At 38.7% G+C, this 18171-nt stretch overlaps 1 protein-coding gene across 1 annotated transcript in view; it reads left to right on the top strand.

The window, feature by feature from the left end:
* The first annotated feature begins 2839 nt into the window (after window positions 1-2839).
* The window catches only part of LOC111872006 (cyclin-C), a 20693-nt gene continuing 5361 nt past the window's right edge, over window positions 2840-18171 (top strand). Inside the window, exons 1-4 of the mRNA XM_023865453.1 lie at window positions 2840-2999; window positions 3463-3569; window positions 4762-4968; window positions 15375-15626. Of these exons, the coding sequence (XP_023721221.1) occupies window positions 2968-2999; window positions 3463-3569; window positions 4762-4968; window positions 15375-15626 (598 nt within the window). The 5' untranslated portion in view covers window positions 2840-2967. The remainder of the gene's footprint in view (window positions 3000-3462; window positions 3570-4761; window positions 4969-15374; window positions 15627-18171) is intronic.

Here is an 18171-nt window from a genome sequence, read left to right as displayed (position 1 = left end):
TTTCTTTTATCACAACTGAGTTTGGAAGGTTTTAGTTAATCTAGTGAGACTTCTGTTTCTGTTTTCCGTCCGTTAGCTTATTAATTCTGGGATGAATTGAAGTGAGAGACAAACGGAGACAGTCAGAAAGTTGCAGGCAGTTCCTCTGTTTCGTTTTAAGCACAGTCATGGCAGAAAATGCAGTTTCACAAAGATATGTGGTGGAAAAACAAAGGAGAAATCTCACTGCTCTTTCATGTAAATTTGCATATTTATTTTTCATTCTTATCCAGAATTTCGAATTACTCGTAGTATTAAAGATACTTTTCAGTCATTTGTCGGATGATAATTCAATAAGTCGAAGTGTTCCTTCATGGAATAGGGCTGTCTCTTTGTGTTCGACAAAAGGGTTCACAATCCACATATTTTGCCTCCGGGGATCCTCATGTTAGGGATAATATTTTTCAAACGACAACAACATCTTCAAGTGGGCTGCAATAATATCTGAAACTGAATTCTGTGAATAGAAATCATCTGCTTCCATAATATAATCTGAGTACGACTGAAACATTTCATTGTTTCCTTTTGCAATCATATTAAGCCAGAGTTTGAATTTCTTTTTGAATGGTTCGATCTTGCTCCACTCATTAAATATTGTTGTATCTGGACCTTGAAATTTTGAATTCAACCCGTTCATGTAAGAAAATATGTCGCTGAGATACGCCAGCCTGGCTACCCAATTCTTATCCTGGAAATAATGGGACAGGTTACTTTTCTTATCAATTATAAAGAGCTCGACTTCCTTTCAGAGTTCATATAACCTCTTGAGAACTTTACCGCGGGACAACCAACGAACTTCCGAATGGAAAAGAAGATTTTGATGATCAGAGCCCATTTCATCCAATAATGCTTTTAACAGTCTTGTATCTAAAGCACTGTTTTTATAAAATTAATATTCTTAACAGATTGAGACAGAACTTCATTATCTCCGGTGCCATACTTTTTGAGGTCAGATTTTGCCTATGAAAGTAACAATGCGTTAACAATACGTTATTGCCCGCCATATCCTTAATTTTACTGACCAAACCTGAATTTCTACCTGTAAGACAGCGCCGTCAGTGCAAACTCCATCGCAATTTTTCCATTTGAGACCTCTCTCTCTTCAATGAAACCATTTAATACTTCGAAAATTTCACTACTGGTAGTGTGCGTAGGTAATTCAGAATCACTTAAAATGTCTTCCTTCATGTCACTCTCATCATGGTCAATATATCGTACATACGTAAGTAAAATGCTGCTGTTCTGAATATCTGTATATTCGTCCAGTTGTAATGCAAAAGATTTCGATTTTTTAATTTTTACAATGACTTGCGTTTCTGTATCTTCTGCCAAATCAGATATCCGCCTACCAACTGTATCATTAGGCAATGGGATATCGTTCATTTTACTTGCCTCAGACTGGCCTAATACTTCAATACAAGCAGCAATCAGAGAAGGCTTAACGAGTTTTCCCCAATGGAATATGATTTTTTACATTTAGCTCTCTGTAGTGATATTAAATAGGATGCCGTCAGAAGTGAAATGTCAGTGGTTGAAGTTTGGTAAATAATTTTCTTTTCTACTCTAATTGCATCTCTTTTACGCATAAAGAATTCAATACTTTTTTTACTAGATCGGAATGTCTCGTGTTGAGATGTCGGATATGTCGCGATGGCTTCATAGCTTCATTTCCCAGAACAGTAGCACAAATGACACATTGAGGTCGTGGCAATTGGTGAGTGTTAGGGCCTTGTATGAAACCAAATTTTAAGTAGCTGTCCATGTACTTATGAATGGATGCAGACCCTTTCTTCTGTGTGCTGGTGGTTTTTCCTTCATTTTGTACATCCTGGAGATCGCTATGTAGGCTTGAGATGAATGAATCACTACTTGTTGCGTCACAAACACCTTCAATACGAGATTTTAGCACCAAAATTAAACAAAGTTCCCTGTCTCTTATTCATATTAAAATTTAAATCACTCAGGTTTCGAAACAAGGACTTACACGCTGCAATGCGAACTTGCGAAGATACAGTATTCAGTTTTACTAGATCTGAGAACCGGATCCAGACTGCCTTGATCGCCAATTTCAGTGGAAACATTTTCTTTATACTTCCTTGCTGATTGGTCACTGACATTTGCAAAACAGTTGTTATTTCGCTCAGTTCTGAGAACATAGGAAATGACGCCCATTGTTGTAATCGGCTTGTAGGCAATTTTTATTACTAGTCATAAACTTCGGTATTACCTTTGCCGAATGTTGAAAGATTTGGATGTCTGAAAATTCCCGATCATTCATGAATACTTCCATGTTTAAAAATATGCGGCTTGGTCACTGACATTTGCTACACAGATTTAGGTGTTCTGTGTCTGAGCTTCTCGACACAAATATTATTCCCCTCAGAATATTTTCACCATAAAATATTTATTCATGAAAAATGCTTAGAAAATGAAAATGACAAATTCCAGAAGAGCCTCTGGCGGCCCAGTGTTATTGATGCCAGGGCCCCCTACTTGGCCACGGCCCGGCGCTTAAAAGCACTGACCTACACGGTGCAAAGGAGGATTTGATCACCGTTGAGTGCTATGTGAGGATCCATCATGAAGCTTTGCCTTAGAAATTTGACACTACCATTGATTCGCTACACTGAAGATTAACCATGTAAGTTTGTGTATACACCACATTGGAGTAGTAAGTGCAGTACGTTATACTTACAGAGATTATTGCATGTTTTGAATTTATATCTGCACCATGGACGCCGTGGACTGCCGTGGATAGCGGAGGATTGTATTTTGCAAACCGAAAAAAAAGAAGGTAGGACGCCCAGCTGATGGAGGGAAGGTGAATGACAGGAGTGGCATTGATTTATATCTACTTTAATGCAACGTCCGTAGAATTATGCCGTTGTTTCATAATAAAGAAGTCATAAACTAGAGTGCGAAAACTCAATGGCAGGAAACTTTTGGGAGAGTTCTCATCAGTGAGTATTATTCAAGTGAAGTTGTCATCAAAGTTAAGTTTTGCAAGTACATGCTGAAAGAAATTTTGCAGTGATCTTAATTTCCAAAATGTTCATATAGTGAGTATGCATAATTTGAGATAGGTAAGCGTAATATGTTCGCTTTGAGGTTTTAATAGTGGTGACTATAAAGAATGTTCATATAGTGAGTATGCATAATTTGAGATAGGTAATCGCTTTGAGGTTTTAATAGTGGTGACTATAAAGAATACCATCTTGTGGAATGCAGCGCCTTGTAATCAATTAGAAGTGAACAGGATGGTACACTTCACGCATCACTTTATCCTCCATATGCATAAAATATTTGTGGGTGATAATACCTGAGAAATGTGACACTGTCAGATCATATTCAACTGTAAGGTAAATTTAGTCATTAAATCCAAGTGCAAGATTTGTGCTATCATAAATTTGTGTTTATGTACAGTCAGCAGTGGTTGCTAGACCGACAAGACTTGATACGTGAGCGACAGCAGGATCTTATTGTCCTTACTGAGGAGGAGTACCAGAAGATTTTCATTTTCTTCTCAAATTGTAAGTTAATTAACAACTTTATGTTCTGTGTACAAATTTAACTTGACATGTACATATAGGTCCCAGATAGTAGGATGCAGGACAAATCGGCGTGCAGTATGTCTTATTCAGTATAGATATGAAGGATTCAGCATGAAGATACTAACACAAATTGTAATTGTAATAATTACACAAATGTAATTGGATATCCGTTTTACAATATATTTAGAGATAAGTATAGAATGTTGAGGAACTTTGTGTTGAACTTTACCCGAGTTAGATTAGATACTTTCCTGAATATTTGGGGATTTTGTCATGACTTACTGTCTTGGGATTGTCAGATATGAAATAAACCATTTACAAGTATTTTAATTTATTCTATAATAAGATGCTGTAGGTGAGCATAATAGTAAACTGGTCTATATGGACATCTTTATGCATGTTTTGAAAGTGAGAAAAGCCTGTAGATCTTTATCAACATAATCACATGTTAGATACTAATTTCACTTCACATGTCAACATCAAAATATTAAACCTATCAATAGGCTGAAAGAAAGAACTGTTCATAGAGGATTCTGATGATGGTGTATAACACACAGAGGTATTGGGTTTTCAGACTTTATCCATCATCATGGTTTTTAAGATAACTAAGAATAACACGACGTTCTGGCAACTGGATCTGTTTCTGTCCTCAGGTGAGGGAAAACACCTATTCTGTTGGGTCCCTTAGAAAGAGCTAGCCTCAATCACTGGACGACTGATTGAGGCTAGCTCTTTCTAAGGGACCCAACAGAATAGGTGTTTTCCCTCACCTGAGGACAGAAACAGATCCAGTTTCCAGAACGTCGTGTTTTTCTTAGTTATCTTAAAAACCAGGACGATGGATAAAGTCTGAAAACCCAATATCTCTGTGAAAGAACTGTTTGCTTGTTCATGACTTGTTACAGAAACTATGTTCATGCAGCTTGTTAAAGCTTGTCAGTTCCTTGCTATTGTCACCTGAAAGTTTATAATATCAGAAGTTTCACTTCTAAAATTCTTTTTCTTGTGTATAGAAGGATATGGTGCCACGCAGTGTTGAGAGAAAAATATGAAAAGTATCAAATTGTAATAAAAGCACAGATGCTCCAAATAGATTAATGAAAAATTTGTGTTAATATAGTTTTCCATTCCATGGTTACTGCATTTTACATTGTTATTCACTCTCTTTAAGTGATTCAGATTCTTGGAGAACAGCTGAAACTAAGGCAGCAAGTAATTGCTACTGCTACTGTTTTCTTCAAGCGGTTTTATGCTCGCAATTCTCTAAAGTGCATTGACCCATTGTTGTTGGCACCAACATGTGTATTCCTTGCCTCAAAAGTGGAAGAGTTTGGGGTCATTTCCAATAGCAGACTGATCACAACTTGCCAGAATGTGGGTGAGTAGTTATAATCAAAGCCATTTAACCCAATGATGAGAGTCTGAGGTTCTCAGTGCCATGGCTGTGAGACTTATTGTCTTTTGTAATGTGATGCTGCTTAGTCTAGTCAAGTGGCTTATTTTTTAAGGAATTCGTTGCCACCATCTTCAGAGCAGGAGGTGAAGGCAGAACATTCCTTTGCTGTGCTGGGAACTACATGGCATCTCATCCCAGAAGTTAATAATCTTCTGCATTATAAATTAGAGTTGAGGGGAAAATTTTAGATTTTGTAAATTAGTAAAAGTTTATTAAAAACACATGATTCTTGCAAGAGAACGTGTTTTATCTCTTGAGACTTCAAATTAGCAGTACAGAAACTTGTGTCCTGTGAAGGTCTGTCACAACATGCTTCAACAGCAGTTTTTTACTTCCAATTTTCTGTAGTCTGTTGTCTTGCCTTTATGAGCATAATATAAATTAACCATTTACAAAGTGTTTGCTTGAGTCACTGTTTTTATAACATGAACGTATGTGCTAAAAGTATTAACCCATCAGTGTGGAGTGTCACGCATTGCTCACTATGCAGGTGATACCTAGTGCTCTGGCATGCCATGCATTGCACATGGAATACTGCTTGTGCTTTGCACTTTTATCTGATGAATGCTATTGAAACCGCATCATTCCTTCTTTCATATTCTTATTCAGGACTATCATTTGGCATGTATATTATCAGTTTTTAAATAACTGGAAATGTTGATTGTAAATCAGCTGCTAGTAGGCATGGTGTTGAGTTGTGAACATGTATTTGATGAGAATATTGAAGGCATTCTGGATTAATGTTTTAGTATTTAGGAGACATTAGTTTTCATTTGTTGGTGAGAACATAATAGGGTTATTACTGGTGTTAGAGCCAGTGTTATATCACATGCTTCAATTGTTTAATTTATTTACTTTCTCTAAATCCAGATACAAGTAGACACCATAGGATATTGAACAAGTCAAATACAATGACATCTGTACAATAGCAGTGTAATTGAAAAATTAATAAGATTACAAATTACATAAATATAAGTTAAATGTACTTATGCAACACAATTTGAACCTGTTAACAGAAATAATGTTGATGAGTACATCACTAATAAGTAATAAGATTATAATTTATATAGATACAAGTTAATTATTTACAATGTTGTTGCCTTACCTCTGGGTCCTTCTTTTCTGTTTCTACTTTAGACAATAAAAACCACAAGTTAAGCACACTGTGGCTACTTTCAGCATGGTACATATTTCTTGGGGCACGCGGTAGCGTAGTTGGTTGAGGGGCTATGCTACAAGCCGGAAGGTCGTGGTTTCAAGTCCTTATGAGGTCATTGGATTTTTTTCAGTTGACCTAATCCTTCCAGCCACACTAGGCCCCTGGGGTTTACTCAAGCCTCTAACAGAAATGAGTACCAGGAATTAATTAAATAATTTTCCTGGGGAGTAAAGCGTGGCTGGTGCATAAAGTTGAGAACCTTACCACCATCTTTGAGCTGATTGTCTAAATAATGTGGGACCCTCAACATCTCACAACCCTATGGGACTTCACGGCCTGGTACAGGGATAGCTTTATTTTTTTTTTCTTACAAGTTAATTATACTTGTGTGTCACAATTTGAACTTTTTGTCAAAAACAATGTCAAAGAGTACATCGTTAAAGGTTATAAAATATGTAAGTAAGAGTAAGTAAAAGCAAGCAAGCAATCTCTGTTCATACATTCATAGATCCATAGATCCCCAAAAGGGATGCTTGTGAATACAGGAAAAACAGTCAAAAATGGCAAGCGGGACTGCAGCAACATAGATAAAAATATTCTTCCAACGAGTATACAGGCTACAGGAGATGATGATGTACCTGGAGATGTGCTGGGAGAAGGTGGTTTGAAAACACTGACAAAACTAATAAACACTGTATATGAAACTGGGGAGTGGCCCAAGGACTTTACAGAAGTGACAATGATTGCCTTAAAGAAAACGACAAAAGCTACAAAATGCAGCGACCATCGCACAATAAGCCTTATTGCACATACAGCAAAGATAATAGCAAAGATACTTAAAAGAAGAATTGAAAGGAAAATAGAGGATGTACTTGGAGAAGATCAGTTTGGATTTAGAAGAGGAAAAGGAACCAGGGATGCAATTGGGATGATGAGAATTATAGCGGAACGAACTTTGGAGATAGATGAAGAACTGTGTGTTTGCTTCATAGACTGGCAGAAGGCATTTGACCGTGTAAACTGGACCAAATTAATGCAGATCCTAAAGGAAACAGGTATCGATTGGCGTGAAAGAAGATTAATTAGCAAATTGTACATGGATCAGAAAGTTAGAGTACGACTGGACACGGGGGAGACAGGAAGTGTGCAGATTGGAAGAGGAGTTCGACAAGGATGCTGTTTATCACCAATTCTGTTCAACTTGTACAGCGAATGCCTTACCAAGGAAGCTCTGGATGGGCTCGGAGACTTCAAAGTAGGAGGGCAAATTATTCAAACTGTGAAATATGCAGATGACCTTGTGTTAATGGCTAAGGAAGAAACTGTGCTACAGGGCATGATTGATAGACTAATTGAAATTGGAAGGTGCTATGGCATGGAAATGAATGTGGAGAAAACAAAAGTAATGAAAATTTCGAGACAACCAACCCCAGTCACAATAAAGATAGACCAAAAACAACTGGAGAATGTGAAATGTTTTAAATATTTGGGTAGCTTGTTAACAGATGATGGAAGGTGTACTTGTGAAATTAAATCCAGGATTGCCATGGCAAAAGCTGCATTTAGCAAGAAGAAGAATCTTTTTACCAGCAAATTGGACTTAAATTTGAGGAAGAAACTAGTGAAATGCTACATTTGGAGCATAGCTCTGTATGGGGCTGAAACATGGACACTTAGGGCAGTAGATCAGAAACATCTGGAAAGTTTTGAAATGTGGTGTTGGAGAAGGATGGAGAAGATCAGTTGGACCGATTATGTGAGAAATGAAGAAGTGAGCAAAGGAATATCCTACATGAAATAAGAAAACGGAAGGCTAATTGGATTGGTCATGTTTTACGCAGAAACTGCCTTCTAAAAGAAGTTATTGAAGGAAAGATAGAGGGGCAGATAGAAGTGACAAGAAGACGTAAGAAGATGCTGGATGACCTTGGGGACAGAAGAGGATACTGTCATTTGAAGGAGAAAGCTCTAGATCGCATTAAGTGGAGGAATTGTTTTGGAAGAGACTGTGGCCCTGTCATCTGACAGATTACTGATGATGATGATGATGAGTATAATTTAATTACTAGTATACAGTTATTTTATTTCTTTGGCTGTAATTTATTTATTCATTCATTCCTTCCTTCATTTACACTAATCAAGCCTTGACTGGTAAACTAAAATAAACAGTGACAACAAAACAGATTATGTGGCTTGCCTGGGTACAATTAGGCAAACACACTCACACACTTGAATTTAAATACCCAATTGAAGCTCCTTCCACACTAGATTATGGTCTGGCATGTAAATCTCCCATGTAGAAAGGTTAATTACCCAAAAACTCGAAAACACACTTTGCCCTTAATACATTTTTTGTATGAAACATGGATAAACATGAAGTCCTACATCATAATTTTGACAGTAGTAAATTAATCTTGAGATTTGTCCATATCTGAACATGTACAATATTTTCAAGGGCGACTCTTGGGAAGCCAGTGATGCGATACCAAGAGATGTAAATTGCCGGAGATGATGGCCAGCCAAGACTTGATGTTAATATCCCATGCAGCCCAAGTCAGACCTTGTAGAGGTCATTCGCAGAACACTTCATGGGCAGGTTTACCCCATATAAGTTACAAATTACTAACACATTCAGGTTAGTTTGATCAGATAAAAGGAAGTAGTATTTGGTTGTTGATTTCCATGTTTTCCATAAACTGCAAGCGGTTTGATCACAGTATCATTCATATGAACAAAACCAGTGTTCTTATTCCAACTTTCAGTACACAGTAATTTTAGTTAGGGTTGTATAGTCACTAATTTTTTACAATGAATTTAAAAGAATTTTTGATCTCTAGTCAGACATTAATTTTTCATCTTTGAACTTGCAGAACTTTCTGATAAGTGGTTTTGCTTTGCATGTCTAGATAATGTCAGAAATGATCAGCATCCTAGTTACCTATATAGAAGATGAGCATCTTCCCTTTTTAAGAGACACAAAACTGCATGTAGTTGTCATGAATTTAAATTATATATTATATGTGTAAAATCCAGGCTGCCTCTGTGGTCTAGTGGTCAGAGTTCCTGGCTACAGATCCAGAGGTCCAGGTTCTATTCCTGGCACTACCAGATTTTGTGAGTAGTTGTGGGTCTCGAACGGGGTCCACTCAGCCTCATGAGGACAATTGAGGAGCTATTTCAAGGAAATAGCGGCTCCAGTCTAGAAAACGAAATTAATGGTTTGGGGATTTGTTTCGCTGACCACTCAACACCCTCTATCCGCTGAAGTTGGCACTAACTTCGCCAACAAGCGGCGGTCGCTCAGTTGGTATAGTTCACTTGCGGACTAAAACTACGGAGTTCCCGTTTTTTGTTTATGTGTTAAATCCAATTTAAGCTTTTAGTGGGTTCATGGCATCGTTCACACTATCATGCAGTGAGAGTAGGAAGGGAGAAAGCAAAATAGACGAATATGTTTCTAGCTTAGAAGCTACAAGCGGCCACAGGGTTGCCTGAAGTTCCATCAGGGTCATGAAACAAAGCAGTAATTCACCAATATATGATAGGAGGGCTGTTCAAAATGTAACCTCTGGTGGGCTGTTCAAAATGTAACCTCTTGTGAGCTGTTAACAAAACAAACAATACGAAAAAAATATGAACATACTTAAGCTACTCCACAATTTAGTCACCTCCAAAACTGAGGTACTTGTCATGTCAGGGAATAAGTTTTTGTGTGCCTGTGTCAAAGCAGCCTGCTGCCCATGAGCTCAGCCATATTTTGACACCATCCATCAACTCATTACTGGCTATGATCGCTCAGATTGAGATCAGGGCTGTAAGGAGGGTGGTCAAAGAATTTCCAGTTGAAATGCTTCAGCAGTGCCTGAGTGTGAGCACCTGTTTGTGGATGTGCATCGTCATGGACGAGCACTACATTGTATGTCAGCATTCCACACATTTTTTAATGGCCTTACACTGTTGTTTTAGTGTTTTGCAGTATGCTTGTCACATTGTGGCCTCTCACTGCGTAAATTCCACCATTAGCACTCTTTTCCTGTCCCAGAAAACACTTTCCACGAGCTTTCTGGCAGACGTTTGTTTAACCTTTAAGAGCCTAATGTCACCATATGGCATCATTTAACCTTTTGACGTGGTCATTTAAATTCCGCGGCCGCGGCTCCTGCGGTAATATATTCAGCCGGCCATTTAAATTTTGCTCGAAAATTATTTATTCATCATTGTTCTTAAAATCTATGAGATAGGAACATGAAACTTTCACTAAAATGATCTTAAAAGGTGGTTTTATAACCTTACCTTATAATATGAACCCCCTTTATATCTTCAATGGAAGCATGTTATTTAGTATTTGAGCAGAGAATGGTACGCCTTGAAGGATGAAACTTTCACTAAAATGATCTTAAAAGTTGGTTTTATAACCTTGCCTTATAATATGAGCACCCGGTATCTCGGCTATGTAAGCAGGTGACGCCTTGAAGCATTAGTCTAAACACAGAGCTGGCTCTCGAAACGACCACCAAGGTCAGTACGATAAAATGGCGTCAACTGGAGCGATAATGAGTACTTTTCCCTCCCCCACACACATCCGTATCGTCTCAGGGGGTGACCACAGTGTTCTGCCTTAAATTGTGGCGTATTTCTAAGAAATGGGTGCTATGTACTGTGCGAAAGCAATCGATTTTACGAGAATAACATTTTGGACAACCCTCTTCTAAGAATTCCAATGGAATGTGTTTGTGTGGCCAGCTCAGGGCAATATGATATTATATACAACAGCACACATCACCTCTCTGGTGTTTATTACTTCACAAGCAAAGCAAATACGCCATTGAGTGACGAAACCGCTACAAGAAGCAACACGAATTTGCTGCAAGACAGGCATATGTAACGACGACTTATCTCAGCTAAACTCGTTGGCTTAGTATACTCTGTTCTTGTGACAACAGGCCAGCGAAAAATCTAACAATCTACAGCAAAACCATCAATTATTATGGGCGTTATAACATAGGTGTGCAGCTGGACGAACCATACACGACGAACCCCCCCAGACGATTTAAATCCCTGACGAAACAGACACGACGAACCACGGCAACGGGTTAAAGTATAGCCGAGTGAGTGGCCGTGCGTCACTGTGTGGGTACCCGCAGTCACGCATGCGCACAGTGTTTTAAAATCTTATTTTAAGATAGAAATTCTTGTTTTACTTATATTATTTTTGGGCACGCACTTTATAAGTTTACAGTCTTCCCTCCTGCGTCATCTAACTGAATGCAGAGTCCGACGTCACAATTCATGCACTTTGCCCGGATGTAACACACGATATCTCAGTCTCGTATTACAGGAAGTCAGCCAGTGATGCCCAGTGGCCTACTCTAATTGTAACGCTTATAAAAATATAAATTTCAACTATCAACTATGGCATCATTTCGCATGGAAGAAGCCGAAACTGAGAGGCAGCTGATAACGGCACAAGATTCTGAAATTGTTGAGGAAGCAAGGGGCTAGGCTTGAACGTTAGGCATGGCGTCACTGTTCTGAGAACAGGATCTCTATCTCTGTGTGGCAGTCCGAGATATAAACAGAGTTACTGAAGGACAAAGTAGCCACACTCGTTCATACAGAAAGGTTCTGATGTGACCACTGGAGAATGTGCAATACAAACAAACTGCCTCTCCTTTTGCCAGATAAGATACAGTGCCAGTAAGAAGGGTATTAGCAGCATGCATCTACACTGCAGAAAGGTTTAGTGCAGTGACTTTATGCATATTTGTGGACAGATGCTAGAAATTGGGGAATTTTTTTTGAATCAGTGTAACAATTTTTACACATTTTAAAATCTGTAAATTACAATAACTGATTCTACATTCTTTCTAGATAAAAGCGGCGTTTATTTTATTCGTTTATCACAAAAATTGTAGAAATCACAGCATTTTAGTAACATGATTACAATTTTTATTACTCTTTAATGGCGGGCATTTAAATTAACTCCGGCCCACCGCCATTATCGGAATTTAAAAAACCCATCTCTTAAAGGTTAAACATTTTGGCCCTGTTTGGTGAATGTGTTTGCATCCACTGCTTTGACTGCTCTTTGGTTTCACCATTTACAAATGAAACCCATGTTTCATTATCTATCACTTGTATGATGTTACTGAAAATTCATCACCATCTTCATGATATCAGTCTAAAAAGTCGAAGGTGTTTTGTGTCCACCAACAAGCGTTTTTGGAATCCATGTTGCACAAAACTTGTGATAGTGTAGCCTAACTGTGATAATCTCATAGAGATCAGTGTATGAAATTTGTGGAAGTTCACACAGAAGTACTGAAATTGTGAAGCGCCATCTTTCACAGTTTTTTTGATTAACACTTTGAACAAGATCATCATTTGCTACAGATGGACGATCACTTTGCCCTTCATTCTGACCATTTGCTCACCCAGCTTGGAACATTCTACACCGTTGCCTTGCAGTTCCTTCACTCATCACATTTTGGCCATAAATTGCCGAGCATAATTCACAATGGATTATCGCAGCATTCATGTTTTTAGCATAAAGAAAGTGGATAACAGCATGCATTTTGCAGCTGGTGGGATTATCAGTTTAGGATACATCATAACTCACTCTGTAGAGACCTGAACAAACACTAGGTAAGGAGTTATATGATGGTTTACAAGGCAGTGAATCATGTGGTGCTACCTCACATGCGTGAGCTCTGCCCAGTTACTATGAGGGTGAGTCAAATGAAAACCTTAAATTTGTAATAAAAAATCGAAATTTTGCGCCATTATCATGTAAGTTGGTAAGCGTGTTACGTACAGTGTGCAGAATGGCCTGTAGGTTGCAGCATAGTGCAGATGCACGAACACTGTCACAGCACCAGTATAAGATGGCTGCCCCACTTGAGACTTGCACCAGAGAAGAACAGCGTTCTGTTATTCGGTTTTTGTGTAGTGAAGGTGTGAAACCTATTGAAATTTATTGAAGAATGAAGTTTCATTCAGTATGGTGATGCATGTTTGTCACAGCAGCAAGTGTACAAATGGAGTAGGAAGTTTGCAAATGGTGTGACTTCAGCAGAAGATGCTCCTCGTTTGGGTCAGGCACATCGAGTTGTGACTCCAGAGAAAACTTGCAGCAGTTGTAGTGAAGGAAAACCGCCGAGTGACATCGAATGAAATTGCAGCAAGTTTAACCATTAACCATGGTGCAGCACACCACACTGTGCATGATGTGCTCCAGTTTCACAAAGTGTCTGCAAGATGGGTGCCACGGCAGCTGACTCCTGAATTGAAAGACTGACGTATTGATGCTTGCAAAAAACTTCTGCGGTGCTTTGAACGAGAAGGTGATGACTTCCTTGCAAGTATCATTACTGGGGACGAAACCTGAGTTCACTTCCACCAACCGGAAACGAAGGGAGCAAGCAAGGAATGGTGCTATTCCTCATTTCCAAACCGAAGAAGTTTCGAACGCAACCATCAGCAGGGAAGGTTATGCTGACTCTCTTTTGGGACGAAAAAGGCGTCATCTTGGAGCACTACACGCCTAGAGGGACCACTGTCACCAGTGCATCATACTCAGATCCCCTAAAAAATCATCTTCGGCCTGCAATCAAATCAAAGCAACGTGGATTGCTGTCCACAGGTATCGTTTTGCAACATGACAATGCAAGGCCCCATACTGCCCGTACAACAGTTGTGACAATCAATGACCTGCATTTTGAGTGTCTTCCTCATCCGGCATACTCACCAGACCTTGCCCCAAGTAATTTCCATATGTTTGGACCACTCAAAGAAGCAATAGGAGGAAAGACGTTCCGTTCTGATGAAGAGGTATGCCACGCGGTGCATGAGTGGTTGCGCGGACTACCAGAAGAAATTTTTTTCTAAAGGAATTCATGCACTTTGTAAGCGCTGGAGGACTTGCATTGAGCATGGGGGAGATTATGTTGAAAAGTGATACAGCTTTGTACCACTTGTGCACAATAAATAATACTCAAAAAAATATTTAAGGTTTTCATTTGACTTGCCTACGTACATCAGTTACCTAATATAAATGGAGGTTACTTTCTGAATAGCCATCATATAAAGGGATTCTTTGCTAACATTAATGTTGCTTAACATAAGAATGGAAGATCATGTCAAGAACAGACATACTGGCTTGAAAGAGAATAATGTGCCCTTAGGAAGGTGAATTAGTCATCAGTTGATGTGGAGTAGGTACAGGGTCTAGAATTTGTGATAGAGTAGATTTTGATTAATTACTGTTGTTCCTGAAATGTAACTTAATGGTGTTTAACTAACAAAAATAAAAAAAATTAATATATCAAGACAGCTGCTGTAGTTGTAAAAACTTTGGATTTTTATCCATTTGTTTATTATCAACATTGTATTTATATTTTAATGCTCAGAACATCTATCGTAGTTTCCAAAACTATATTGAAGTCCTTCTGATGATGGTCTCTAAGGACCGAAACATGTAAGGGCATGAAGAATTGAAATAAGAAAAATCTTCACCAGTCACACTGGGCGGAACTGTTTTATCTTTTTTAAAGGTGTTGTCTGTGAAATGCAGAAATCTGCAAAACTCTCAAATGTTCAAAGGACATACTGAAATAAAAAATTTGTGTTACTGTTTTCTGAGTAGTACAAAACTTTAATCAAGAGGCTTGTGAGAAATGTTGGAAGTCATAATTGCTAAGGGCATGGCAGACAGCATGAATCACTGACTGCTACCATTCACCATTGTGAGACTCTGAGAGATCTCATGTAACATGTATTTAAGTCACCTTACCTGTGCATGATAAGCCACTGACATTTTCAAACTTCAGTCTTCTCTCCCCTGCCATAGGCAGGCATCATATGTCACACTCTTTCGCTATTCTGTTCTATAAATCATCACTCTTTCCATCTTATCCTTGGTCGCAACAGTTGCTTTCTTCACCATAATTTTTTATGCTGTACAAAGAAATGTTTGTTATTCGATGTGTAATGCATGTCCATGCCACTGTTTTCTTAATTTCTCAAATATTTTTTTAGTGTTCCTGCTTTTGAGATCTCGCCCAGTTTGTTGTTTTTTTTTCTGAATTTTATCCAGTCTCACATATAATGGTTTTATTGCCGTGACAAAGTTGCCACATTCTGAGTAAAGTAAAGCTTTGTAATATTGCAGTGAAGAACAAGTTCAGCTATGCCTACTCACAGGAGTTCCCCTACAGAACAAACCACATTCTGGAATGTGAGTTCTACCTTTTGGAGAACCTAGACTGCTGCCTCATTGTGTATCAGCCATACCGCCCCCTGTTGCAGCTCATTCAAGACATTGGGCAGGAGGATCAGTTGCTGGCACTGGCTTGGAGGGTGGTCAATGACAGTCTGCGGACAGACGTGTGTCTGTTATACCCACCTTATCAGATAGCTCTTGGTGAGTGATTCCTCTTGTCTTCTTTATTCACAAAGTGCAAAACGAGCATATAATGAGGAAATAATATCTGTCCATTGCAGTGTTTCATCTCTGAAAGTTCTGTACGGATTTCAGTGAAGTTTGCACTGGGACTAGTGAATCACAGAACCAGTGTTTTAAATGAATCTCAGATCATACTTTTTATTTTCTGTGTACAATATCATATCAACAAATACAAGTGTCAAATTTACTCACATCATTTACACACCTCTACTTTTAGACAAATGGTAAAAGATTTAATCAATTAAGAAATTGTAATCCCCATCTTTTAGTCACAAATTCTTGATTAAAATAATAACAAATCAAGTAGTAAATCATCCAATGTATGCACTGCCAGCCCTCCAATTGTTATATATTGTCAGTTTGAATAGACACATGTCACAGCTTCCAAAGTGAACATGCAAATGTTATGCTTACTCATTTCACCAAATATGGGAACAGAGACCCATCGGTGCCCATTGATAGATAGTTGGACACACATGGATAGATTTGGATGAAGAAGNTCCAAATACCCCGGCACCAAAACAGCTGTTGGCCTGTGTTATAATAGAATTTGGAGTCAGTGGTGGCTGCATTTCTTCTTTGTCACTTGCACTGAAGATATTATTTGGTATAAGGGACTGCCAAATTAGAGTCCAAATGCGCATTGATTTCTCAGTCAGCTTTTAGATTTCACATTCAGTTGTATAAATGTCAGATGCAGTGTGTAGTTCAAAATGCTGGTTATTGGCTGCTACAATTCACCTCCACCCTGCTTGAGGAGATGCATGTCCATTGAATGTGGGTCATTTCATGTCAAGACTATTATGATTTTAGTGGAATTTGGGTCACATGTTATAACCTATTAGAAATGAGTGTGTGCAAACTTTCATTATTCTATTCACATAATTTCAGTAGGCACTGTCTGTTTCAACTTTTTAAGAATTAAGGAAATTTGCCTCAAGAATCACCAATTTCATTCTAACACTGGTTCATCTTGCTATTGGAAAGTTCCTGGACTAGGTTAAAAAAATACTGGATTATCTTACTCAAGTTTGGCTGCTGTCTCCTTCAAAATAGGGAACGTGTACTGTGATCCCATCATTTCTTCCATGTTTCCAAAGCACATTGGAAGTCATTTTCCTTAATGCTGTCAAGCACCGCTTGTAATTCCCTTTGGTTGTCAGACACTGTTTCAAAATGTCATCCCTTCAGTTTCATTTTCAATTCGGGAAACAGAGCGAAGTCACCGGGGATTAAGTTCTGCGAGTAGGGAGGATGGGGAACGATAACTGTGTTGTTGTTAGCCACAAACTTTGTGGTTTTTAGGGATGTGTGAGTGGGCACATTGTCATGCTGAAGGAGCCAGTTGTGATTATACCAAAGTGCCAGCCTTTCTTGTCACACATTTTCTGTCAAGCATCTCAAAACGTCACAGTAAAAGTCAGAGTAGAGTGTGCTGTTAGGAGGAACAAATTCACGGCGAACAATCTGCTTCACATCGGAAAAAAGAATGTGCATGCTCTTTGTTTAACTCTGGACCTGCCACAGCTTTTTTGCTGTTGGTGATTGTGAGATCATCCACTGTGACGATCGTTGTTTTGTTTCTGGATCATAACTGTAAATCCACCCCTCATCACCTGTTATGATCCTAGAGATAAAAGTTTGGTCTTTGTTAGCCTTCTCATGTAGCTCGTGGCAATGCGGCACATGTTCAAATTTTCTGTTAAGGTCTACTCTGAACTCCATAACTGATCCCAGTGGTGTCTGCAAGCTGATGGATTGTTTGACATTGGTCTTCATGGATGAGTTCTCAAAATTTTTCAACATTTTCTGTCGTTTTGCTGGTTCTTGATCCCCCTGAACGTTTGTCATCTTCAGCTGATACTGGACCAGCTGTGAAATGTGAATGCCATTCAGAAACTGCTGTCTGGCTTAAAGGATGTTTCCCAAAAGCCTCACAAAGCTTTTCAAGGATTTTCCAGGCTTCACGAAAAACCTGATGGGGACACATTGCTCAGTTTTGCCATCTATTGCAGACAAAACGAAACACAAAGTTGAAAAAAGCACTCATGTAAAAGCAGTGCATGTTCACAGCGCAGTATCACATGGCAGAGTGATGCAATAGGCTTGCAGATGTGTGACCTCGGCCTCCCCTCTCATCTTTCACTGAGGCAGGTACAACAATAGCAGTCCAGGAACTTCCAATAATATGGAGCATAAATTGGGATTATTTTAAAGCACTATCTCTGAGCTTTGGACCGGTGTAAACTGCATACTGTACTAAAAGAGTCTAAGGCAGCCCTGTCCAACGCGGCGCCATGGTGCCCATGGTATATTTTTCTGGCGCCCTCCGTAACCACATATAATTGAGCCAATTTTTAATATTAATTCAAATTGTAAGACAAGAGACATTTTTGAACATCTGAGTACTGTTAAATATTTTCGAAAAATATTATTATTATTATTGTTTATTAGTAGTAGTAGTAGTAGTAGTAGTAGTAGTAGTAGTAGTAGTAGTAGTAGT

Source organism: Cryptotermes secundus, unplaced genomic scaffold (assembly GCF_002891405.2).
Source record: "Cryptotermes secundus unplaced genomic scaffold, Csec_1.0 scaffold38, whole genome shotgun sequence".
In the NCBI taxonomy this organism is placed as follows: Eukaryota; Metazoa; Arthropoda; class Insecta; order Blattodea; family Kalotermitidae; genus Cryptotermes; species Cryptotermes secundus.
This window is presented reverse-complemented; position numbering and strand designations above follow the sequence as displayed.